Below are 27,046 nucleotides of genomic sequence, written 5' to 3' on the forward strand. Positions count from 1 at the left end.
TTATTCTAAAGAAGCCAAAGGCTTTCACACAAGAAATGTACATTCTGGAAAGAAATCTGAATTTCGGAGAGAGCTTTTGAAGATTATCTGTAAGAAATCTATTGGATCAACTCCAAAAGTACGTGCTGTAAGTCATACCTAAACTTCAATGTAATAAAAGCACATTTTGTCGCCAAGATGTTGGTTAAATTCGTCACTTTCACAGTCTGCAGAAAAATGCATGCACATACAGTCAACATGCAGTCTTAAATTACCCTAACACTATACTGTGTGACATTCTGAAATTAGTATGATGATGGTGTAACATACAAAAAATTTCAACCAGTTGGTTATACTTTTAATTGCTGTACACGTAGATAATAGTTATATTGGCGCGCTGTATTAAATATGTGTACATAAATACATGTATATATAAATTGCAAGACAGAGCAACTCCACTTTCAAAAAATCTTACAAAACCAGATGGTAAAACAGCAAAAGAGACGCACAAGACAAGATTTACATAAAAGTTGAACTCAATCCCTAGCTTTATGTGAGGCATCGTTTTGATAAAATTAATATAACAGGCTATTCAAATTATAAATATTAGGCTGTTCTTTGTATAAGATGATTTAGATTTATGTAACGTAAGCTATTAAATGTGGTGTTTTTATGTTATGGCGCAAGTCAAATGATTGAAATATAATTATTCATCAAACCATATATTATATTAGAGAAGGAAGGCATCAAAAAGCTGTCAAAAGAGTGATTTATTGCTTTTGAAGGAGGGCTATGTGATAAAAGTGGCATTTAGATCAAAATTTTGAGCTGATTTCAAACATCTGGTTTTTACACCTGTCAGATTGTTCATTTTTGAGCAATATAATTAATATATTATTTTAATTAAATAAATGTCTGTAATGTTTTATGTGCTTCTACCAACAATGTGATAATGACAATGGCACATAAATACTAAATAATTAGCAATAGCCTAAGTTGGAATCAATTTTGATAACACTAAAATATTTATTCTTCAAATATTAGATTAATATTAGAATTGTATTATATAATATTATGTATTCCCAATTTGATTAATATTGTGGCAGCTTTACTGCTTGTCCTTGATATTCCGCAACTCCTATATCATTACAGATCTGCAAAACAAAATGAAAAGTATTTTTAAAGACTCAGATAATGTATATATAATATTTTAGTATACATATATTCATCATTAATGCTTATTATGTTGAACCGTGTACTTTATTATGCAAGTGAAAACGCAATTAGTCAGTCTTTTATATGGTATGACATACGTGTATGTGTATTCTAATCAAACATGAAACACACCTTTGGTTACAATACCACTCGAATACTAACCTTCTAATTCACAGTTATCTGAGTTTTTTGCATCACTACTTTCATCTCTATCCTCTTTATTTCTGTTGCTACAGCAGCTGCAGCTGCATCTGCATCTGCACATGTCCGTACACTTGAGATCTGTATTGTGGCACTGACGGCAACGAGACTGGCACCCAGTTTTGCATCGACAAAACATGTCCATGAGCACATCAGGAGGTGCTGGTTGTTTTGTCATCCATCTAGCTTTAAGCTCTTCATCTTCCATAAACCATCTATGTTGCTTGGGGGAATGGGGCATTGATGATGATTTGCTTGGCTCATCACCATATCGTGGCCTGATAGTCAGCCCTAGATATATGGAGATTTAACTCATCTAGTGTGGGTGGTAGGTTTGGATTGTGATGCGCGAGACAGTGAGCAGAAGGTCTTATACCGTGCTTCATTGTTGGAATTTGTCTCTTCACCATATAATCTGCATATGAATGTCTCAATAGACTCTCTTATTGCACTATCAACTTCAAAGTATGTTTCCAATGATTTCAGTGTGTTACAGAATTCAGGGTTGTTCTTTAGCAGCTTTAAGAAAGTTGTCTTCCCTTTGGAATAGAATGCGCTTACACTGTCGCATCCACTTAGAGCATGGAGCCCGAGCAGTGTTTGCATCGTTCGGGTGTGAGGACGGTAGACAGACAGCCTGTTTACATATTTCAACTGCTTCTCACCACATCGGTAAATGAGTTTCTGTAATGGCAGCTCATCCACTAGAAATAGACAGCTTAGGAAAACATCTGTGTCCTGCACTTGGCTAGAACTGTTGAGCTGGGTTTGCCTTCCATTATTTTTGCTCTCTTGCGTATCTGCCTTTTCGTGGTCTGGTGTCAAACTATCTATTTGGCTTACAGCGATTGATCCATCAAGGTCATAGCTTGAGAGTATATAGTGTAGTATACAGTGATCATGTGGCGTTCTTGAGAAAAAGCTGTTACAAGATCTAGTTTCTGCTTCACAGTTGACTTGCTCCATGTATCCTTTAAAACTTTCACTTGGACAGTCTTGTTTGAGCCATCTGCTAAAAATTCAGACCATTTTTGCACTGATTATTTCAGACTAAACGCAGCAACCTTCTGCCTTCCTTTAACACTTCTACGACTTCTCTCACCTCTTTTAATCCTGATATCAGGGTACGTGTCACAAACAAAATCCACATGACATGTGTAATACATGCTCGCAATACTAACTATCCGTTGCAAAAGCTGTCTTGCAGCCATGCCAAAAGTTGGAGGAGCTTTCAGGGTCTGAATTTTGGCCATAGCATCAACCACAACAGCGTCAAACACTGGTAGCTGATCCTGATTAACATAAATTGATGGTTGATCATCAACATCTTTTTCAACCGCAGCCATCAGAGCCGACTTAGCAGCCTTCAATATAGAGCCATCAGAGTTAGCCAGGGACCAGCTGATGTTGCCAAGAGAGAATGATAACAATTTTCTCAAATCCAAGTTACGCTGTTGGCTGATGACTCTCAAACAGTCTGTTCGAACACTCTAGGACTTTTCCTTTTGATTTCTCTTTAGTTGATGGTAATTGGTTTTGATGGTGATGGTTTTGAGCTTGTTTGACTTGATGGATGCATTGAAATCAATCCCTTGGGTGCTTAACCTTTTCTGGACAAATTCTGAAAGCTGTTTCTCTCCTATCACATTTGTCATTTCAACATCCTGCTTCACTTCAATGAAGGCTTTTGCACCACTGGTAATATGTACTAACTTGTTGGTTTGAAACGCAAAAGAATTTATTCTTGCTGTTATAAGTTTTTTATGACTTTCCTCATCAGCCTTCCATGCCTTTTCACACATCTCATAACTTGCTGCATCCAAATCACCAAGCTCTAACATCTTCTTCATGTCTGTATGTACAGCTGTTTGTTCCGGGTGAGATAGAGTCCAGCGTTGAGAGGCGGATGATTCCTGGTAAACTCCATGATTCCATCGTAAGACTTTGAGTCTCTTTCAACTGTTTGCTCAAAAGATTGATCACAAGTGATAGAGCTGAATGGACAGTGATGTCGTGCTTGATAAATAAAATACCCCTTCTTCATAAGAACCTCGCTATGCTATGTGACACTTTCAGATTAGTCAGCTCTGCATCGTACAGCGTACCATATCTAATGTAGTTTGTGTGGTCATATGCAAAAAACCAAGGAAGGATCATACATGTAATTTATATATACATGTACTTTCAAATTGTAGGCTATAACATGTCATGTAAACTGCAGAGTTAGTTTTGCTGCTCGCAAAATGTGCAGACAAAAATGAGATTTTTTTTCTTTTTCCCCACCAAAGTACCATCATCATGGAGTAAAGTAATAAATATCTAGTCTCACCTCTTCTGCTGTATCACATTCTTTTTGTCTCATCTCATGTCTTTTTTCAGCTCTTTCCATAACAAGTTTGTTACAATACTTTTTATAACAGTCATAATGACATAACAAGTCTGAACTCTCATCAAAGTTCTCAATGCTTAGCACTTTTTGTGCAATTTCACATTGAATGCTCTCTTCTTCCATTATCAACCAACTGTTTGAATACTGTTTGGCCGTCTCATATTGAAGTTTAGGGTTTCATTTACAGACTGATCAAGACAGTGAAACAAGCAGTCTTGCTGCATCCTTGGCATGGGTTAAGAAAAGCTGAGAGTTGACTCACCTAATCTCAAATAAAAACATTTATTAATTTTCGAGATTACAAAATAGTTTTCTATGCCTGATATGTAAGTTTTCCAAGCAAACTTAGAGTTGTCCCCTCCCATTTCAAAAGTGCTCTCTAGCTCAGAAATTTGCAAACACATAGGTGTAGATGCATTATAATTGAATTCAGCATAAATTTGTGACTATGAAACATCTTTGTTTGAGTAGCTCACCCTCTGAAGGAAAAGGCTGAAAGATAAGTTTATTTTCCTGCTCTACTATTATGATTGTATTGCTTTGTTCAAATCACTTATTCACTGTACAAGACATAAACATCAGCTAAGTAACATTGCTGTCAGATTCAGTGAAAAAATTTGTAAAAACTATATTTTGCTAAACTCACAACTGAACTTACATTAATTTAATTCATTCATAATAAAAATCTTCACTTCTTCTATGTCATTCTGATCACCATATTCATCTTCTGATGCTACATATTTGAAGCCTACATAACTCCCATGCGGATCAGGCCACATTGTGCGTTTGTAAGAAACAACGCATGAAAGAATAACTTTTCGTTGTTTTCTTTCAAGGTACCCGTAGATGAAATCTATATAGTTTCTATAAGCGTGGTGTCTGTAGTTTAAATTAGTCATGTTAGTAAACAGAAGATATTAGCAATGATGATCATAGACATGTGTTCTAAATGGGCACTTATTTCCGGATTGTCACAATTGCGGGTACATGCGGTATCACTCACATTAGATAGTCACAAATCAAGTTAAACACTACGTGTCTCGTGATTAGATGATTGATTGATTGAGAGTCAGTGTTCCAGTGGTGAGTCTGTTTCACACTCATTTTCGCAATAGTGTTATCTATACAATTTTTGCACAATGTGCAGTTAAAAAAGGCTCCATACTCAGTTATATGTGGATGCACGCACATTTTTCATTTTTAAAAAATTATTTTGACCATTTATCTGTTGTAAGAAATAATTTATATTTTGTTAAACGTAGTGAATTGCGCAAAACAAATAGGGTAAAAGTTGGCTTTCATCAGTAAATTCTGTTCTGTATCCCTTTAAAGATTCCTCTCTTTACTCATTGGTGATCTATTTAAATACATTTTTTCTTTGCTTGCAAACCTTTCGCTATGTTGAAAAATTTAAGTTCACCTTGCTAACTTTTGGTAATGGCTCACTAGATCATTACGTAAATTTTTGTATGAGGCACTGATTGTATCATCATATTTTTAGTTGACTTAGAAACCAGCTGACAGTTAAGCTGGTGAATTTGCCTAGTTTGGGTTACACGAGGGTGATTAGTAACCAAATTGACTTGAGTCCTTTGATGGAGAGCAAGTGCATGTATATTTAATGTATCATAAAAACGTAGCTTGCAATACCAAATGCTCGCCAAAAAGGGGCATTAGGTATAGGTTAATAATGTGTTTAATGGATTTGACTATTCATAGAATAACTCTATATAAGTTACATGTTGATGAAAGCAGCATGTAGATAATAACTCTTTAACAAGCTTATAATCTGCGCAGGAATGAAGGAAATGAAAGCTTATCAGATACCCCAATCAATAAATGATAATAATAATCTTCAATCGGTATTTTGACACGTTCACACATGCCCTTCTTAGGTGATAGAAAGCACTCCAGTATTGAAAGAATTGTTCCCAAAAGATTCTTCATTGCCAATATAAGCACGATGGTTTGCAAATTGCGAAGCTGCAAAAAGCATATTCAAAAGCTGGAAAACATGTTCATTATTATTGTTATTATATTTGTCATCCTATAGAAACCATTAGCTACTTTGCATTACCATTGACTCTATGGGAATTTTGTCTCTCAGTAGGTTTCCATCACTTTTAAAGTGAAACATTAAATAAAATTCTTGAAAAGGTGTAATGTACCAATGTTTGTATTCTTTGATTAATCTTGATCATCACACCTGTATGTCAGCTGATGCAACACATTATGTGAATCAACAGTTTTTACAAGCTAGTGCAGAAATGTTGCCTTGTTATGCTTTCAGTGTGGCAGTCTATAATATTTTTTCTCTTATTGTGTGTCGTCTGATTCATTGCTGACTTGTTTGTGACAAAATCTTTCAGTGAAATAAATTAGTCTAGTCTAGCACAGCAAACAGTCAAGAAGCTCCCTGTGCACTTCTAATGATAATTAACGTATAAATGAATACATTAAAGGTTTATTTATAATCAACTAAATATTATTTAACTACAAACACTGATACACTTACCGCTATGATATTTTGATATTCAAATACAGTACACAGAAAGAAATTTTTTGCCCTAATATTATATTACTATTTCCTTATTAAAAGTGAGAGATTATTGTGTTAGAGTGTCCACAATTTAGGTTGTTGTAATTACTAACTGCAATAAGGAAGTGGGAGACGCAAACCCAATGAATTAAATGGCATATCATAGTTGATACACAGCTGTTTTTGGCTAACTTCTCATGGAACTGAATAGTCCTTGAGCTCATCCGCTATAAACTTTGCAATATTGACATGTTAGCAAAATTTGTAACTTTTGCAATAATCTAAGAGCTGTATAGGTTCGTCTTTCATTTCAAAGTTTCACCAATCACGTTAGAAAAAATATTGCTTTGCACGAGAATATTCGGGTTTTGCAGTCGAGCACGCTACCAACTGCGCCACCGGACCCCTTGCGGCATCAAGGAATAATTTTGCACATGGTGGTTTCATATGATTGAGACTTCTCACACCGCATTGACTGCTTGGGTACTAATATCTTTTAAACGTGTTGATTCTGACATATACACATTGGCTAGAAACATAGATTTGTATGAATTGGTTTCTCATCATTGGTAGGATGAATCCGTTGGCCCAGAAGATGCAGAGCTTTGACCAACTTTGATAACAAATTATATTACATTTAAATCAATATGTTAAATAAACTGGCAATTCAACTTAATGACTTCAACAAAAGAATTCAAAAGTAACTTTGAGTTGGACTCTGTTAAAAGTATACAGTTTCCAAGTTTCAGTGCATGGAAACTCAAACAAGTCATAAGAAACTGTACCATTTATTTATGGCTTACATTGCTTTCATCTCCATAGGCTGGACTATATCAGTGAGCTTGTACACCGTCATGCATCGCTGATCAACCTACTCACTTTCTTCAATGCAACATGTGGCTTGATTAGCTTTATCAGTTTCATTTCTCGGCTGAGCTACGTAGCGGAATTCCCATTATGATGACGTAATAGTCACATGACTGCGCAACGTCTAAAGAACCGTGAGCCGCTGTAGTAACTAGCTAGACAAAAGGAATACCGTTTGTCTAAATCGACAAAGAGAAGCTAAGTAAGTCTACGATTAACTACCCTATTTGTCTAAACATTAGTTTGATTGAACTTTTATTATTCTTTTGCTGCATTTGTAGAGGTTTATTTATGCTATCCGTAGTGTTATTGTGGTAGGCCTAATAGCCTTGAAGGTTGATATCAGCTATATACGTTCCTATATTACTATATTAGAATGTTCTTATTTGATGAGTTAACGTGTATAAACTATTGTTTAGTCAAATAAATATGTAATTGATAACATAAACTGATAAAACCGTACAACTAGTTGAAGCACTTGTCAGAAGATTTTAGTTTTCATTCCCAAAGTATCTATGTAGTGCTAGAAAAAGCATTTTATAGGCATTCTATTGTGGGGCAGATATTTCCCATCTGGATTGGGGAAAACGCGATTTCTAAGTAATTAGTCTTCTTTCCAGATCGATAGCAGAAACCAATGGGATTTTTCTTGTACAGTAATACTTCAACTTACGAGTGCTCCAACGTACGAGAAACTTGAGATACGAGCCAGCTTTTAAGCAAGTTTTAGCACTAACATACGAGCGATGTTTGAGATACGAGCACGTGAGTCAGTTGCCAAGTATGCCGGAGGTGTTTTATGAGAACAGCATCACTCTGTATTTTTCAACTGCTTAGGTTATACTTTTGTACTGTGTTTTTTGTGTGCGACTTTCAGTGCAGAATTATGTGAATTAAAAGTAATCTGCATTGACCGAAAGTTTGCCAGTAAAATGAAAAATAATGCAAAGAAAAAGCGAATGATAACAGTTGATATTAAACGGAAAATTATTAAAAAATATGCAAAATGTGCATGCGTGATTGAGCTTGCTCAGCAATATGACAGAAATACATCTACAATTATCAAACCGAAGGATTATATTCAGGGCATTTAGTTCGCAAAAGGACTGGCCATAGTTTCTAAACGGCGCAGTGATCTTCACGACCGCTGATGGAGAGACTGCTCAGGCATTGGATAAACAATTGGCCGGTGACAGCGTAACTGAAACGATGCTATATGAAAAGGCCGGTACTATCTAGCAAAACTATAAAAATAGACATTCGGACAAGTTGGCTAGTGGTCGTGCATTAACCTTTTGTGACAACACCTGCGTTCGTCCTAATCGCAACATGTTGAAAGCACAACAAAGGCAAACGTCTTTAGATAGGATTATTTTAAAACGACCGGCTAGTCGTGAAAGCGGAACAAAGGAAAAATTAGCTAACCAGCAAGAAACTTGAAACTATGAACGCCGAAGAAATTTTAATTACGTTAAGTTAAAAATGAAAGTTTGCTGTTAGGTTTGCTTCTACGTTTGTCTTTAGAGACATTGATAAAATCCAAATCTATCAAAGTCAACTGTTGTAATGAAAGATAGTTTATATCTAGATAGTATTTAATTTTACATTTTAATTAATCACATTTCCTTGCATTATTTTTTAATTGTTTCTTTTTGAAAGCATTTGGTAAATTAGGACAATAACCAACATGTTCTTTCGGTTACAATATCTTGTTTTGAGTGTTTTATTTGCATTTTTTAGAGAATGGAAACCAATCAATATATATTTAATGGTTCTATATATAAATAAATTGCACCAACATGCCAGTAAATTAACATACGAGCTCAGTCTCGGAATGCATTAAGCTCGTAAGTCGAAGTATGACTGTACACAGATTTTATCTTAGATATACAGTCAAACATGGATAACTCGAACTTCACGGGACCGAGCAAAAGTGTTCGAATTATCAGAGCGTTCAAGTTATCAGAGCACTGTCACAAGTCCATGTATTTACTGATTTATTAGTAGATACATGTACATATACAAACTATAATATAAATCAAAAGCACAAATGGCTTGTTTCAAATTAAATGCTTCTAATGTAAAGTTTAAAACGTTTTTAACAAAAAGTATAGAGATTTTTTTATCACTTGAGATTGGTTTGTTGTTTGAGGTGATGTTATTGCCACGACGTTTTTTAGATTGACATTGGCAAAACTTGATCGTTGTTGAAATGCTCAAAAGAAAAGACATCTTTTTCTTTTGAGCGTTTTACCCACGATCAATTTTGCCGATTTTTCTTGAAGTTTATGCAAAGATTACCTCACTTTACCTTGCTTCTGAAGAGGGATCGCGAAGCGGATGTTTGTTATAAATCAAATTTCACCAGACTTTTAGAAAAGTCGTTGACAAAAATATTTTGCCAATGGTGGTAATAACGACACCTATGAATTACGAAAAGTTGAGGTTTACCTCTATGGCTTGGAATAAAGTGATTTTCTAAAGCGATAACAACCATTTCGGTAGCCGTTGGGCAAAAAACAGTTCGAGTTAACAGTGTTGAGTTCGAGTTATCTATAGCAATTTATCATTACGTGGGAACGGACCAAAGAAACCGTTCGAATTAACCATGTGTTCGAGCTATCCGTGGGCGAGTTATCCATGTTTGACTGTATATAGAGAGAGGACATTGAATAACAGTGTTACTGTTATGATACAAAAGGTCTGAGCAAATATATTCTTAGAAGTAGCACATAGTTGTATAACTCATCTTTGTTAGTTGTCTAGCAGAAAATTGGCTAGTGCTTAGAATGGATACCCTTTGGTTAGCACTGACAGTTTCATTTCTTATTTTGAGCTAACCATTCATTGAACTTTGATGATGAAGATAGGCTTTAATATGATTTCTTGTCTTTGCAATGAACCAACTATGCATATATGTGTAGGCATCTGAGTTATGCTCAGACTTTTCGTGTTAAAACAATTTTATTAACTAGGTGGCCATTTTTCACTTACACTCTGTATGATTTGCAGTTTTATCTAAGAGTTGCAGGTGTTATTATATATTCCACTATTCAGTGTCGATTTTTAAATAGGCCTCCAATCTTCATTAGAACTATTTCTACTATATTTGTAGTGCAAAATTAACTAAATGATTTTAACTATGATCCTCTTTAGGTAGCTCTAAAATAAAATCTGAAGACTTTGTTAACATAGATTTGACCGTCTGAATACACTAAGGCTATGTTTTTGCATCAGTCTTTAGTACCTACTGGGAATAGTAAAATAATAAAAAAGCAACTGTTATGCATGAAAGTTAATAATTCATCATTTGGTAGCAATGTTGTAATGTAACTAGTAATGTTACTGATGTATGCTTCATCAACCTTTAATTACTTTTCCTATTTGTTGAAGGCTGTTGTTCATAGCACTGGTGTGTGAGAAATCCATCAAATATCGTGTATTGTGTCTGATTAGCTTGTTTTCGGCATAAGCTGCGCGTGTTTTTAAGAGCTTTGTTGCACAAATAAAGGCTCAGTAATTTTGACCGGATATGTCTGAGTCTAGCTGCAAAGAAACCTTGATGACTTGAAACATGCCCAGTAGCAGCATGTCATTCCAAGTCACTCCAGTAGCCTTTTTGAGATTTGAACCCCAACTTGTTGTTAGCATGTCAGGCGTTCTAGACATGGCACAGTGGCCATAGCACTTATACAACCTCTAGCATTGCTCAGCCTTCTTTCATAGCACTAGTACAACCTTTATGAAAGAAGTCATTGGATATATAATTGTAGTCACCTACTGTTTCCTTATATGATCAACTTATCTTGTCATTTTACGCATTAAGCAAATATTAATAATTCTAATATTATGTATTTAATTTTTACACATGAGAAATTCATTATTGAACTATTACTTTGCCATGCTAATCCTTCTAGTTCAGGAAAAAGTGTTTTAAAGTGAGACAAATATCTTATTCATTACTTAACCTAAAGCGGCCGCTTGGAAGTTTTCAAACGTTAAAGACATTTTCAGAAAAGACAGCGGCAGTTTTGTTCGCACTTTCAAATAAAATAATAAAATAATAATCAGACTATGCCTATAGTCAGTTTGTCATTTAACCTTTTCTACAATTTTAAAAACAGACATGTGTGATGATAGTTATTCTACACATAAATGCTTTGAGATATTAAATAATTCAATTTCACTTTCGCATCTTTATTTTGTTTAGCAAAAGGTAATATTCATATGATTAATGTAGTATATTAGAAGGAAGTAATATTTATTATTTACAGTAGTACTCATTTTTCTTTTAGTACGGTAAATCATTGAAAGGACAAAAATTGTTGAGTGATTACGAGTGCTATTTTGCATCATTTGCATTTACCTAAAAGACGCTTTGAGATTACTTGTTCATACCCTAAGGTAGTATATATGACAAATTTTTCAAAAAAATATTAATTGTGAACTGCGTTATGTAATAAATATTTTGAGCCTCTACATGCCGCTTTTGGAAATTTGTGACAGACAATAATTTCGCTATACACAAAAACACACAGCTCGACGCTCAAACTAATACGAAAATGCATTTTAGTATCAATTAATTATGTTTGCTAAAAGGCAAATTTTTGATTGTTATAGCCTACAAACATGAAAATATTTATAGAGATTTTGGTCTACTCGTTTTGCTAATATACTTGTCCACTATCTCTAGACTCTAATCATTGCAATTAATCTGTACCCTTGTGTACCTAATCAAAGGAAATACTACAGAATTTGTCCTAAAATTGTAAGCAGTATGTTTGCAGAAAATCAGAGATCTCTTATAGAGCTAATCGCATATTCTCTATCTTTATGGGTATCTGAAAGTGCCGATAATGTATGACAGCTTTACTCCCCCAACCATACTGAAGTTTAAAAACTACAAGCGGCTATATTATTATGCTTAAATTGTTGTAGCTCACTCTATCACTCGTCCATTTTTTTTCCTTCCCTCACTCTCGTAGGAATGGCAGAATCAGAGCAAGAACTGAGCGTAGAATGTGTATTTTGTTGGTCTAAAAATGACTGTATGGTAGACCCTCGTGTCTTACCATGTACTCACACCGCCTGCAAAGGATGTTTGATTGGTCAGCTAGATGCCCAGAAAGTAGTCTGCTGTAAGAACTGCAAGTAAGTCAGCACGGTTATGAGTATTCACCTAGAGTTGCATTTATTGCCAACTGTGATAGTTGAAAATCAACAGAATAGTGTGCATCGACCTTAGCCAGCTGTTGGCATTATGTCACTCTACTATCTGTTGTAAGCATTAAAAACATTTTGATAGTACTAGTAGCATTATTTACTTGGGTTTTGACACAGGAACTATGTATTTATGATATATTATATTCCCATGCTAATCAGTAGAGTGAAAAGTACATTAATATAGCAAAAATTACATGGCGGGTTTATAGTCACAACAAGCAATGCAAGGAAGATACTTCCAACCTAGTGTTTGCTCATGACATTAATATTTGGGCTTACACTGACACACTCTTACCACTTTGGTCATACGGCTGAGTGATGGTTGTCTATCGCAAAACACTATGTACGGAGAGGATCAGTTTTCACCTGCCTCTTTAGTGTCTTCTACTTTATCTAATGACTGTGTCAGTATATATATGTTTATCTCGTTGAGAATAAACACGTATGAACATGTTATCGAGTTACAAAAGGTCATCTAATGACTTATTAAAGTCAAGTTCACCCGCCCAGTTTACAAAATTACAAAACGATAAATAATTCAAGCTATTTAATACTTATTGATTACAAGTACAAGGCTCTGCTGCGGCTCAAACTGTTAATAAATTGTTTCATGTGATCGTGGCTCTGAAATGCCGCTGTTTCTAAGAAGATAGAAAGTTTTTAAGTTTCTTGTTCATTGAACAAATATAATTTAAGATTTGTGGTAAAATAAAATTAAAACTTCTAACACTATGAGCATGATAGTTCTAAAAAATCTTTAGACTCAGTTCCTGCTCAATTTTTACTGGTTCTCAAAACTATATTTTATCATAACCTTGACTTTTGGAAACAGATAGATAACAGACAGGTAGACACTATTGTTATCGTAGTAAAATATATTGTTTTGCTTCATTGTAGGTGTATAAAATATTTGTTATCATTCTTATTTTTCAGAATAGACATTTTCGTCAAAAGGCAACAAATCCTTGTTAAAAAGTTTCTGAAGTGTGCACCTTCCTTAATTATTGTGAAATAACAGCAATTATGGACCATAAAATGAGTAAGAGTGATAAATAAAAGAATGAAAGTTGTCGATGCAAACCAAATATACTAGTATACTACAGTCACAGTACAGCCAATAAATTAGAAAGTGAAATCTATTTTTTTTATTTTTGTGTAACCAAAGGCTGAGTTTGGGAAGATCTCAGAACAGATTAGGCAGTTTACAGTACAGTGCCCGCTCACAATACCATCATCCTGATATACGATTTTTTTCAGTTTACAAAGTAGAACCTGATAATGTGTTCACCTCGACATACGAATCTCACGAATAGTTACACCATACAATTTCAACAATTTTTTCACCCGGTTTTAAGTTTGGCAGTTGGTGTGCTTATTACATACGTTGAAATAAAAACAACGTCAAAATTCTGTTTGCCAAAAACATTTTCACAACGTTTGAACAAGACACAATGATCGATTTTTCTCAGCTCATCATTTTTCATGTAAAGAACTGTAATATTTTCCTTTAAAACCAGTAGCAAACTTTGAGTTGCCATCTTTTCAAATAGAAGGCTATTGGTCAGACAATTTCTCATAACCTGCTAACAAAAATCCACTTCATTATGTATTAAACGATGCATTTACAGGGCAGCATTGCTTAGGCTTTCTTGATGAAATAGGTTGAAAAGGTTTTAACAAGGTCGGCTAAAAGTTTTAGTAAAAACAAGAACAGAAATTGATGGGTAATAAAGTTTTTGTGATACAAAGTTCAATGTTAGTAAAATAAGTGAAAAATGCATAATAAAACTTAGTTTCAAGTGTGTGTGTGGGCTAGCGCGTGTGTGTGCGTGCGTGTGTGTGCGTTTAGTAAGCTAAACTTATTTGGATTGAGTTCAAAGTTTGTTTTCTACATACACCTGCCTTGAAACTACGTAAGAGCTCTCTACACTTACGCCACGTAGTACTGCTCAGAGCAGATTGTAACGTTACATTTTTCACTAAATTTTTACTACATTTTTCCCACATTTTCACTAAAGTTACTGTAGGCAGCTATATTTACTAAGGTTAACATACTTTTTGTTACTATTTATTATTATGTACAGTTGTTGTATGAAATATGGATTTTTTTTACCAGGATACTTTTTCATCATATTATTACTATGGTTTCTATACCCTTCCATGCGCTGTTTCCACCTTATGATGCCAACCCTAGAACAAGTTAAATTTGTATCCTGAGGGTACGCAGTATTTTACTGTTTATATGACGTAAAATCTCTATAGCGTAAACGTTCCTGTAAAAGATTGTTTGCATTGTAGAGTGTCTACTGTATCTATTTGTATTAATATGTATTAACATACAGTCACTGTCTATGCAACATGTAACTGCATATAACAAAGTTTTTTCGCGCACTGCCTAGCTTTACTTGCTGGGCCATTTGTATGTCGTTTGCTTTGGCAGGCTCCGCCTCTTTTTCCGGAAGGTCGTTATAGTGGTAGGTCAGTCTTTTTAGTTCCGGCTCGGTAGCAGGTTGTTCATTCATCTGCAAAATTGGTGGTTGGCTCAGCTCTTTTTATTTTACCTTACCTGCCCAGACCCGGACTTTCAACCCAGCACGATGCTCTCTTGCCTTGGTATGACGGAGCCTGTGCGAGACCTTAGTATCGCTAAGATATCGCGCCATCCTTTGAGGCTTAGCATAGTCAGCCGGTCATATTGGTTTTCCTTAGTTTTGGACCCGCCTACCTTCTGCCATCAAACTACACTAAAATATGATGTTCTTTAATTTATTTATCTTTGGCTAAATTTCAGTAAATTGAATGTTTTGGTAGTTTATTGCAAAACAGGCAGGCTTTCTTTTAACATAATATTAACAGATACATTATAATTTAAGTCATTTATACAGCCATCCCCGCTTTTGTTTTAGTAATGTGTTTGATGTTCGGATTGAAAACCTACCGGTTTATACTCCAGGCCAACCTATGCATGGTTGTGATGTATGTTCTAAAAAAGGTAAAAAGGTACAACCTGCTACCATGTATTGCAGCACCTGCTCCAAGAAGTACTGTAAAAGTCATCAAGAGGTAAGTTTCTTGTGCTCTTCAAAACTTATGTTAGTGGAAACCCTGCATATCCATGACTGGTGGCATGACAGGACAGGCTATTTCATGCTGCCACTTTCACTTCTCTTGAGATGCAGCTTGTTACTGTGGTTTGCTTGTGACTTTGAATAATCACTAGCGTGGAGAGTAGTCATCAAAATGTTTTATGTAATGTCATTTGCAGTTTCATTCTAACACATTTACAACATCCAGGGGGCTTCGTAATATGGTATGGATGAGCCTTTTGTATTTCCATCACATACTTTAAAACGTTGCTAGTAAAAAATTGCAGTTTGGTCTAGGTTAGGTACACAAAAGTATGTGATGACAATGCAGATAAGATTGTGAATAGGGGTAAACAAATGCAAATTCAAATCATCATTAAAACGTGTTACACTGGAATGTTATAAACAGTTTGATGTTTGTGTACTTAGACAACCTAGTAAGAACTTATTCGATGTAGACTAAAATGTGTCTACGATATGTTGTATAAATCATAAATACTCACATGTAACAGTCACAAAGAAAGGCTGTATCTTCTTTTTTACTTATTTACATACTGCATAATCTGTATGCAATCAACTTATCAAAACTTCAGCGACTACCTGCAATTGTCATGGTCTCTGACATCAGTGTCATGTGGGTTATACCATCACGATCATATGACACCTATCTTTTGAGCAGCACCAGAGCTATCAACGAGTACAGGGGATGAATCGCCTTATGCGCTATGTTTGTTATCTGACTCATTTATGGTAGTCTTCATAAGCGGTTCGTCTGGTTTGTCCAACTCTGTGACAACGCCAAAACCATTTTCATCTTTAATACAAAATCTGTCACTAGTACTTTCCTTTTTATCACGGCTAATATTGTCTTCGTGACAATAGTCACTATCTACAGTATCACCACTAGTTACTAATCTGGAGCCTGTTGGTTTGGTCAATAACGAATCCTTAACCTCAGCTACCATCTTCTCCATTTCTACCATACTCTAAGTCAATGAAGCGAACATGACAGGCGTTCTTAGGAAATGTGTCTCCTGAACCATGCCTGACTGGATAAGAGTTAGCTCTAACACCCAGGTGTTGGTCTAGTTTCAGACCTACCTAGCTCATTTTGACTCTGGCAGGTGCAGGTTTACCTCCAGGCATCTTTCTGTCAGCCTCGACCAACTGTTCTGTTGCCGCTATGAATGCTTCGACATTTTCTAGCAGTCGGTGCTCACATTGGCCATATCCTTTTCAAATTTCTTTCAAATTTTTCCTTTCTTTTTTCTAATCTCGAAAATTTTTATTTCCTACTTTTTTTCCATTCAGCATGCCATTGATAGACACTTCGTTTAAATAGAGCTTATTTAGTTTACCCATTATAGGTATAGTGAGCCGCTTTTCTAGTAACACCCTTCACCGCTGCGTAACTCTGTATACTATAAGTACCAGTGGTCTAATCTTCTCATGAGGTATAAATAGTACCTTTTCATTTTTTTTGCTTGCTTCTCTGCTAGCTGAATAGCTTTGAACCCTGGTAAAGGCACCCTCTAATTGCATGTTCAAACCTACCAAACCATCAAAAAGTTGGCATATTTCAGTCTTTTACCAGTTATGGACTGTCAGTCCTACTGCAAGCATTGCTGGAACAATTTACTGCTAGATATTCTCTTATGGGTTTTTGAACCTTGCATCACATCTTATCACCTCTTTGTACAACACATGCTTATTAACCTCACTACCCTCACCACCCTGTTTTCTCCTGTCATTTGCTGTCACCACTCTACATTCAACTACTCAAATTTTGCCTGCACAGTCATTTCTCTTCTCTGGCCTTTTACTACCATCAGCTTCCTCTTCCCCTGAGCTGACTGGCATGCTATCAAGTTGTTGTAAGATCGATCAGTTTTAGAAACTTTGAAAGTGATTACTTTGTTTAAACAATCGGTTGCACAAAAACTTCATTCTCACCCATGTAATCGACCAATCGCTTAACAGATTATTACTTACCTTTCGAGCTCTGGCCGTCATTGTTAATGTCATTCCTGGGCAATTTGTCCAAGATAAAAATTTTTGGAACTTTTATTAAATATATCTTGATATGCTCATAATCCAATGATATTCGGTAAAAATCTGGCAAAAATAGTCCAGCAACGCACACCTAATGCTACAGAAATGTGTTTCACAATTCTTTGGGCTAAAACTATATAAATTAACGCAATTTTAAAAACTTCTAAGGATCTTTCTAGTAGCATCATATCTATCGAGCACACGTTCATCATCATTTTATGACTTGAAGCAATTTGGAATTTTTTTGGTTAGTATCATATAACTCTTCATCTGCACCACAATCATCTATGTCATACCAACCTACAAGTTGTATAAATCTCATCCTACAGGGTATAACACCCTGTGCAAGAATTAATTTGATTGGTTTCCTCTGTTACTTAGAAACAGCATTAGTAAACAGAGCCATCTGAATGCTGGTCTCCCGGCTGTCGTGGTTTCTGCTACACCCTTCGCATTGCTGGAATATCGACCACCAGGGTTCAAATAGTTAATAAATGTTTTTGGCTATTTTTGGTCTTCAAATTTGCCACTTTGGATGACTGTACAATTTTAAATTGCCCAGTGATTAGACCCATCTGAGTTCTGGCTTTCATGACTATCATCATTCGAGCCACCACTCGATGCACCGCTTTCAACTGTGACCGTTGATCATTTCTCAACTGGATTGTTTATATACTCGGTTTTTTCCATGGATTGCTATCAACTAACTTAGAACGCATATCATACTTTTTGTGAAATGCCTCACTGTATTCAAGCAACTCGCAAAAATTGTTAAAAGTTTTGCATTCGGATGAGAGCTAGCTGGCTAACAGCAGGGCCAGCTTGATAGCAGACATGTCAAAAGGGCAAGTCGGGTGATGCAGGAAATGGTCAACATGCAACTTGACTCCTAGTAAGAGAGCAAAGCTTAGTAAGCTTGCTACTATAGCAAGGACTAGGATTCACTATCGAGGGCAAAAGAAATTATGCTTTTCTTGTACATTACATATATCTTACAGCGTAATTACATTTACGAGTGTATTCATCAAATTTCAATGACGAGTTATTAGCGTGTTCATTTGTAATCGTGAAATAAATGTTTGAGCTTACTTTTTGCTGTGGCCATCCACAACTATTACCGCTCCTTGAAGAATTTTAAACTTAATCTGGCCTTAGAACTGGACCGGCTGGATGCTCCAGAGTCCGCATACAAAAAAGCAGGTATAGGAAGCAGTAGAAAGAGACTAGAGATCTTCTCTGGATTTCACAAAACCAGGAAAAACTGGAAACTAGAAAAGGCTAGCTTTAGGTTAGCCAAGCCGAATCCCATCCACTCAATACTAACTATGGCTAAAAGATCGGGTTCAACGCCTGTCTTAAAAATGGCAGACTTCACCCAAACTCATTTAAGAATCATTGACCACCAAGCCAGTCAGGTTCTTGCTGTAAAATCAACGACCTCAGACTCAGTCTGGGAAAGCTACACTGGTCAATAGAAGTCAAAACTAAGTCGTCTTGGGACAAAAAAAATAGAGGCTTGCCTTGAAAGTGGCAAGACCAGCCCACAATCAACCTAGGGAAGTTGAACACAGAGACCAGGCATCTGTGGAATCAGAATTACTCTGTCTAAGTGGTCCGATTCCAGTGAAATGCAAGAGAATTACTGATCTTCTAAAATAATTTGGTCATTGTGTAGGTTCTAAACCAGTCTTACACTCTTATTTACATGTACTTCCGTCACAAATGGCTGAATGGCCAGCTTGTCACAATATTTGTTACCACCAACTTGTTAAGCAAGCAAGTGCTAGTTAACCTGCAGAAGTTGCTCAGGACCAGCTTAAAAAATCGAGCACCACAGGCTGTTGGCAGATGGAACAAGATTGAAATTTTAAGGGTTGATCTAACTTTTTATTCAACTGAAGAACATAAACATCAAATAAGTCTTTCCTGTGAGCCACACCAATGAAAACACGTTCTCAGAGATGCTGCTTGTGGTGGCGCACCAATTTTCTTTAGATTTTGGGCAACGTTCACTCGGATTGTCTGAGTGAATGTGAAGCCGCTAGCCTGCATAAACAGACATGGCCACCAGCAAGGTGCAAGTGGAGCAGAAGATGATGCTACCAAGCTAGAGGTTGAGGATATAGTTCTGCTAATATACTTCTGTTTTACTACTCAGAACATAAGGCTTGCAGGAGAGTGTTTGAACAGTAAATTTCTTTGGAACCAGTGTAATTCATGCAGGAGTAAATGATTAATTGTTTTAGGTGTCTCGACCATATTAGAAGCCACTGATCCAAGTATGGTACCACCCTTTGCATTTTCTCAGGGGTATAGTCATAGAATATAGTATAAAACCCAAGTTTATAGGGCCATACAAAAGAATAAAAGCTTGACCTAACTATACATAGATCTATTTAGTAGAAAAGAAGGGTCAGTTTTTCATCTAAAGCAAAGGCCGGTTAAGACCCTATTGCACTTTGCTGATAGATTTGGGACAAACCCAGCCACTGTGGACCATAGAAACTGGCAGTAAAATTTGAAGAATTTGCAGAAAAATTCTGGAAATGGCAATGTTCTGCCAATTTTTGAGATTTTAGTCCTAAGACAAGGCCAAAGGACTACAACCTTACTCCTACCAGCGGGAAAAAACACAGAGCTAGCCTTAGAGAGGCTCGATCGAGCTAATACGCCATTATCTGAGCCAACCCGAGGGCCCATCCAACGTAATTCATGACCTGGTAGAGCCTCTAAAAAACCGAAGTGGTATAATGGGGAATGAGCATGGCATGAGGTTACAAAACCATATCCACTGGGTAGTAATAAGATAGATGACTGGGTGAGGTTCAACTAACAGCCAAGTTTCCTTATTCATACAAACCTTCAAGCACTCACGACGCTACTTTATGGGTCAAGCGACTAAAATGTGATTTGTTGACAGGAGTATTGGACACGTCCCTAAAAAGATTATTTTGCCATCCAGAGACTCACACTAGCACAGAAGCTGTTTTTACCCACCAAGCAAATAGAGTCACTTTTGGCAGGATCTAGCCTTTAACATGCTTTAAAATTGCATTAGGCTCAGCGCACCCATGCGATTGGGTATAAAAGATGATAATATGGCCAAGTCATTTCTAACAAAGTCAGTCATTCTGTAGAGTCACTACTTCTGGAGCTACATGATGGTGTCGACTAGATGAAAGAAGGTGACAATGCCAAAGAGAGAAAGGCGTCACCGGCAAAATTGTCTACCTTGAAAGTGTCAAGCAACTCCCCATCTATGTTTTACCTCGTGATAACTCCGAAAAGCTGAACCATACCTTAACCCTTTGACTTCAATATTACTTGTTGCACTAAGTGCCTCAAAGCTATATGTTTTTAACTAAAAAATTTGGCATTTTATTTTTAATCTTGCTCTGCTAATACTTGTTTTAGCTAGCCTAAACTAACAACATGTCATTAGACTCCTTCCAGCAATGGAATATGACATATAATACTGGACCTGGGTGACCTTATAGCACACAAGATGATGCCAAATACATAAAAGAGCTTTTTTAAATAAAAATCAGACTGGCTTTGGTCTAATTGTTTTTTTTTTTAATTTTTGCCTTTGCTACTGTGCTCACTACTATTACGGGTTCTAGAAAAGTCATTTCTACTACTTCCACAGTCACCACTCTTTTTCTCACATCTACTTATGTCTCACCTCTCATACTGACTGTTGTTTTCAGTACCAAAACTGCTTCTACTGCTATGACTGTCTATACTATAGTCCCTGAATATACTTCGTTTATCCTTTACATTGCAAGGGCTGTGTCTGCCATATATATCTTTATACTGTAATCTTTTATTCTACTAAAACTTTCCTTCCTGCCTTTTCAAATGTCATACATCTCGAAACAGCTTTGGCAGCTACCTCTTACCTACTGCTGCCACCACGACATCTACCATAACTCACATTTTTACCCTATTCAAGCAGTCCCAGAATAAATGACCTCTCATCCCACAAGAAAAAATATTTGACCATGGTTGGGCAACTTGGCACCTGTAGACCACTACACCAGCAAACTACCCCCACTATGTCTTTATTTTCTGCTCTATGTCTAGTGGCATTGCTCTATTTTCTATTATTCCCATACTTCCTACTGTTCGATCCATACTGTGACCTCAACTCCTTGCGCTTTATGTAGATTTGTTTCTCTATTCATTATTATTTCTATAAACTTGTTTTACTTTGTCTGGGACTACTCCTAAGAGAAGTTCAAACGTCAGAATTGTACCGCCAACTAATGTGCCTGACTACTTTTTGACACCCTAGCTGCATTGCACCTAATTCTTATTCTCCTATTTTAAGCTAACTTTACCATGTTCGGTTCTAAAGAATCAGTCAGTGGATCCTGGGTTATGCACACTCAATCCTAAAACAATCGATTTCTATGCAGGGCACCAAAAACAGTTGTCGCATATATTTTAACACCGCTTGGAAAAAATGACTCAAAATTCATGAATATGCATAAGCCTAAATACAAGCTTCCAATCTATGGCGTTTTTTGTTATGGCTGCGATTAACTGTTCGTTTTGAGCTTTTAAAAGCTTGTAATCTCATTTCAACATATACCGCACCGACAGCATAGCAGAATAAAGCATGGTTAACCTTTGGATACCAAATAACTGTAATGTAAATTTTGTTGCAAGTCAACCTTTAAATTTGCACAAAAGTAGTTTGAATATTTGTTAGGGCAATGCTGTGTCTTTCTAACCTCCGTAATGAATTCTTTGGCAATGGCATCAATTTCATCGGCAGTCAATATATTGGTGAAATTTGCACTATGTTTGCTAAATACATAAAAAAATGTATCTTGACAAAAATCAAATTGTTTTTTAAAAACTTTTATGTGATATTATTTAATTGTTACATTAACTTTGATTGTTGTATTAAGGTATTTACTCACGGTGGTTGTGATAAAGAAGGGGGTGTCTGCTCTGTTCAACTACTTTTTATCCTGCATTATGCTACAGGATCCTCTGGCTCTACCCGTAACAGCCATGAAATAGGTTGCATGATCAAACAAGACATACAAATTCAAAAAGCTAAAAGCAATGTGAATGGTCATTCACAAGTTTTCGATATCATCAAACTAGCCAACCTGTTCAAAAAAGCTTGTTGAGCAAAAATTAATTTATGACAAAACTGTGTGTTTTAGTGCTTAAGTCGGAATACTGCTTTTACAATTGATATTGTTAAAATTAATTTGCCTTTAAAATAATGTGGTGCCTTTAGCTGTCTTAAAAACTGTTCATATGGTCATCGCGCTATTCATGAAGTATCTCCAGTTGAGTAATCATTTAACAGAAAATATTTAAGGTGAAAATTATGTAATAGATGAAATGTATGTCTGCAGTCCCACAATGACGTACATGATGACCATGTCACTCTGAGCATATCTGAGTATGTTGAAAAAGCTGAACAAATGGAGACTAGAGCATGTGAAAAACATCCTACTCAGGCCTACAGCCTTGGTTGTCGATCCTGTCTGGATGTGTTCTGCCTTAGCTGCGCATCTCCTCAAAATACTTGCAAAGAAGGTAAACAATTTTAATCTTTGCATTGGACTGTCAGTAAGGGTTCAGACACCTTGAATAGGAAAATTCAATTAAATAGCTATCTTTGTTTAAAAATTCAAAATCTAAAATGGTTTGCTGATTTACTGGTGAATTTTCTATTAAGTTATGCAATATACTTGCAAAATGCATCTCTTGAAAGTTTCTAGATTGCAGCATTCACAGATCCTCATTGCATACATTCACCATTTTCATCTAAATGCCAAAATAAAATATCAGACCAAATATTTTCAGTCATTATTCAATAATTATTGCCTAGATATACCAGCAGTTTTAGCGTTGTTATAAGTGTATAAATAAAAAACATTTTTTGCTGTTTTTATCACCTAATTTACCAAGTTTTAATGCAAAAAAATTATTGGCGAATTAGCAAAGCAAACAACCATAAAACTAACAAGGTTTGAATTCTTACCACCATTCACTAGTATGATTGAATTTATCAATGGTTGTTCAGAAAAACTAATTATAATTAACCATTACCTACATTTCAGGCAAACCTCATGAACTACAGAACCTGGAAAGTCTTTTGGCAAATCTAAGTGCTGACATTAACAGTCTAAAAGAGGAAGTGATAAAGAGGGAGAACAAGCTGACCGAAATTTCTAAGAAAGCTTTTAAGGAGATATCAAAATTTGAAAAGGAGACAGAAGAGATGGTGAAACAGCTGCATAAGACCCGAGATGAGCAGGTAAATAAACAAAGTCATTTCATGCTCCTTGTTTGCTAACATTAAAGTTGATCTATTCTGGTCAAACTACACATAATTGCAATAACTTTTGATGCTGAAGGTTCCTCACAAGATGGCTTCAAAGTGTTTAAATTCTATTCAATCAATGAACTAACTTATTCCATTGATTGACTAGCATTGATTGATTAACTCCTAGAACTGAATCTTGCGTAGTTACCAAGTTAAAATGGTAAGCAAAGGTTGATACTTCAATAGTTGAAATCAGTGATAATATAACATTACCTTATGCGAACATAAACACAATGAGAAGCAAGGATTGTAACAATGACTTTAGATGAGAGAAGCAAGGATTGTAACAATGACTTTAGATGAGATAAGCAAGGATTGTAACAATGACTTTAGATGAGATAAGCAAGGACTGTAACAATGACTTTAGATGAGATAAGCAAGGATTGTAACAATGACTTTAGATGAGATAAGCAAGGATTGTAACAATGACTTTAGATGAGATAAGCAAGGACTGTAACAATGACTTTAGATGAGATAAGCAAGGATTGTAACAATGACATAAGATGAGAGAAGCAAGGATTGTAACAATGACTTTAGATGAGATAAGCAAGGATTGTAACAATGACTTTAGATGAGATAAGCAAGGATTGTAACAATGACATAAGATGAGATAAGCAAGGATTGTGACAATGACATAAGAGGAGAGAAGCAAGGATTGTAACAATGACTTAAGATGAAATAATTTACTCGCAGACTTAGCAAAGGATTTAAATTCTGTAAAGTGTTTACACCTTAAATTATGTAGCTATTTCAAGTCTTAGTCTAAGAGTTTATGTGAAAAGCATTATCTGGTGGAATTTATTCCTTTGCTTATTATAGATCAATGCGATACAAGTCAAGTACATGGAGCTGGAAGATGAGCTGATTTCATCAAGAATAGCCACTCAAGAAAAGATGACAGAGTTTATGGAGGAAGAAGTTGGTACAATGTTAGCTAATCTGAGTATTCAGAGAACTGAAATAGAGGGTAGAGTTAGAAACAACCACAAGGTAAAGGTTTACTCATGTACTCAGTATTAGATATGTCATACTTAAAATGGAGGCTCTAAGATGAACTATTGATTAAGTATGTGTTCACAGAATAAGACAGTAGCAACATTTTGAAAACTAAAGGAGTCAACTTTTATGTTAGTAATTTTGTAAACTCACACATTGGAAGATCCAAAATCTCAGGTTATCCTATTCAACGTTTATTTATACTGTGCCACATGTTAATATGTAAAAATTATTTCTACTCTATTAGACAGTTGTTTTGTTGTTTTAAAGCAACTTTGAGCTTTTTACTAAATATGAAGCTTTGTTAGGGTGGTTATAACTTCATGTATAAATGACATCACATTTAGATGGTTTTTAATTATTAAAGTCCAATAAAAATGTTGCAAGTTATAAAATTTATCTGTTTAATGAAGTCTCATGACCACAGTCATGGAGATAATTTTGTTCAGCTCATTCAACATTGCCCCTCCTGCTTTGTGCCTTTGACTTTTTCATCATTGTAGGTGGACATAGTCAAGGCCTTCAGAGAAATGCAAGCCAAGCTAGGAGATCTCAAGAAAAGACAACTCCCTCAATTCAGGGTGATGGATGTGCAATCCATTGAAATGGCAGGTTAGCACACATCTAATGGTTGTTTCTGTCATCCCTAAATATTGCTAGTTATGAGTAAAATTATATTTGTTCTTATAGACAAAACAGTTTAAATTTATTTCTTTGATGTTCTCTTCTAACTCTGAATATTTGCCAAAATTAGCCAATATATATGCATATTGCTATTTTAAAACCAGAGCTGCATTCAAGTATCTTTTTATTAAAAATAGAGCTTTAAAAATGATTTACATGTATCTAAAATCTAATCATCCGTAAAATCTTCTAATCAGTATGCGTAATTCAAATTTTCTTAAATGCCATGGTTGGCTACAGCTTAATTATACTGGTAGGTTTTGAAGAAACTGTTGCTTAAAGGCAGTATGTGCAGCTGCAATAAATCAACTATCTAGAAAAGTTACGGCTCTCAATGAAGTTCCACTAACAAACAAAAAAAGTAATTTGATAATTTTGTTAAAAGAAACTATTGTCCAGAAGTAAGTAGGTAGAGTTTCAGGTTGTGCATTATTTAAGCTGAAGAACTTTCTTAAGCTAAAGTAATTGACATAAATCAAAAACTAAGTATGTTAGAACTAGAGGGTTAAAATGAAAAGTTATAACATGAAAAGTATGAAAGAATGTATAATTCAAAGTAAATTTAAACTTTTCCTAGTGCAACCTAGAGAAAGTTTAGCTACCCAGTTTTATTACAAATCCACATTTTTATGCTGATTTCTCTAAAATGAAACTAAAAACACCCTTTATACCAATAAATACTTTATTAGCTTTGTTTTTAACTGTAACTTATGGTTTAAATTTAGTCTTTCACGTAGTTTTATATTTTATGTTTGTTTTAAGGATACTTAATTTAAATTGAGAAGTGTGTACTGTCAAAAAATCTTGCTTTAGTAAACTTTATACTTACATATATAGAAATATATATGGACATTATATATATAAATATCAGCATCTGTATATATAAAATAGTATATCTTCAGTATATATATATATTTATATGTATAAATAGGTACTATAATAGATATATACTATATCTATTATAGTAGCCCTCTTGTTTTCTTTGTCCACCACCACTATATCTGGTTGGTTTGCTAGTACATGCTTGGCAGTCCGGATGTAGAAGTCTCAGACGATCTTAGCACGATCATTTTCATTGACCTTACCAGGAGCTTCCCACAAGTCTTGTGGTTTATTAAGGTTATACTCATCACATAGACTTCTATACACAACACCTGCAACATGATTATGCCGCTCAGTGTATGCGTCTCCTGCTAGCTGCTTGCATCCACTGATGATGTGTTGGATGGTCCCAGATGCATCTTTGCACAGTCTGCATCTAGGATCGTCTCTAGTGTGATAGATTTTCGTTTGGAGTTGCCTTGTTGGGAGCACTTGCTCCTGGGCTGCCATGAGTAGCGACTTTGTATTGGCCATTAGGTTTCATTTTTTCAGCCACATATATGTCTGGTGAAGATGCCAACCTTAGATATTTATCGGCGGTAAGCACCATGAATAGGTTTCATCTGCCAGTCAAT

General features: G+C 35.6%; 1 protein-coding gene across 1 annotated transcript; it reads left to right on the forward strand.

The window, feature by feature from the left end:
- Nucleotides 1-12,233: 12,233 nt before the first annotated feature.
- On the forward strand, nucleotides 12,234-25,522 carry LOC137388458 (E3 ubiquitin-protein ligase TRIM56-like). Its single transcript, XM_068074943.1, has 6 exons — nucleotides 12,234-12,341; nucleotides 15,320-15,476; nucleotides 22,933-23,116; nucleotides 23,644-23,840; nucleotides 24,729-24,899; nucleotides 25,409-25,522. Exons 1-6 carry the CDS (start codon nucleotides 12,241-12,243, stop codon nucleotides 25,520-25,522), a joined length of 924 nt encoding a protein of 307 aa, XP_067931044.1. The 5' UTR covers nucleotides 12,234-12,240.
- The last annotated feature ends 1,524 nt before the right edge of the window (nucleotides 25,523-27,046 follow it).

The sequence above is a fragment of the Watersipora subatra genome, chromosome 2 (genome assembly GCF_963576615.1).
Source record: "Watersipora subatra chromosome 2, tzWatSuba1.1, whole genome shotgun sequence".
Taxonomy (NCBI): domain Eukaryota; kingdom Metazoa; phylum Bryozoa; class Gymnolaemata; order Cheilostomatida; family Watersiporidae; genus Watersipora; species Watersipora subatra.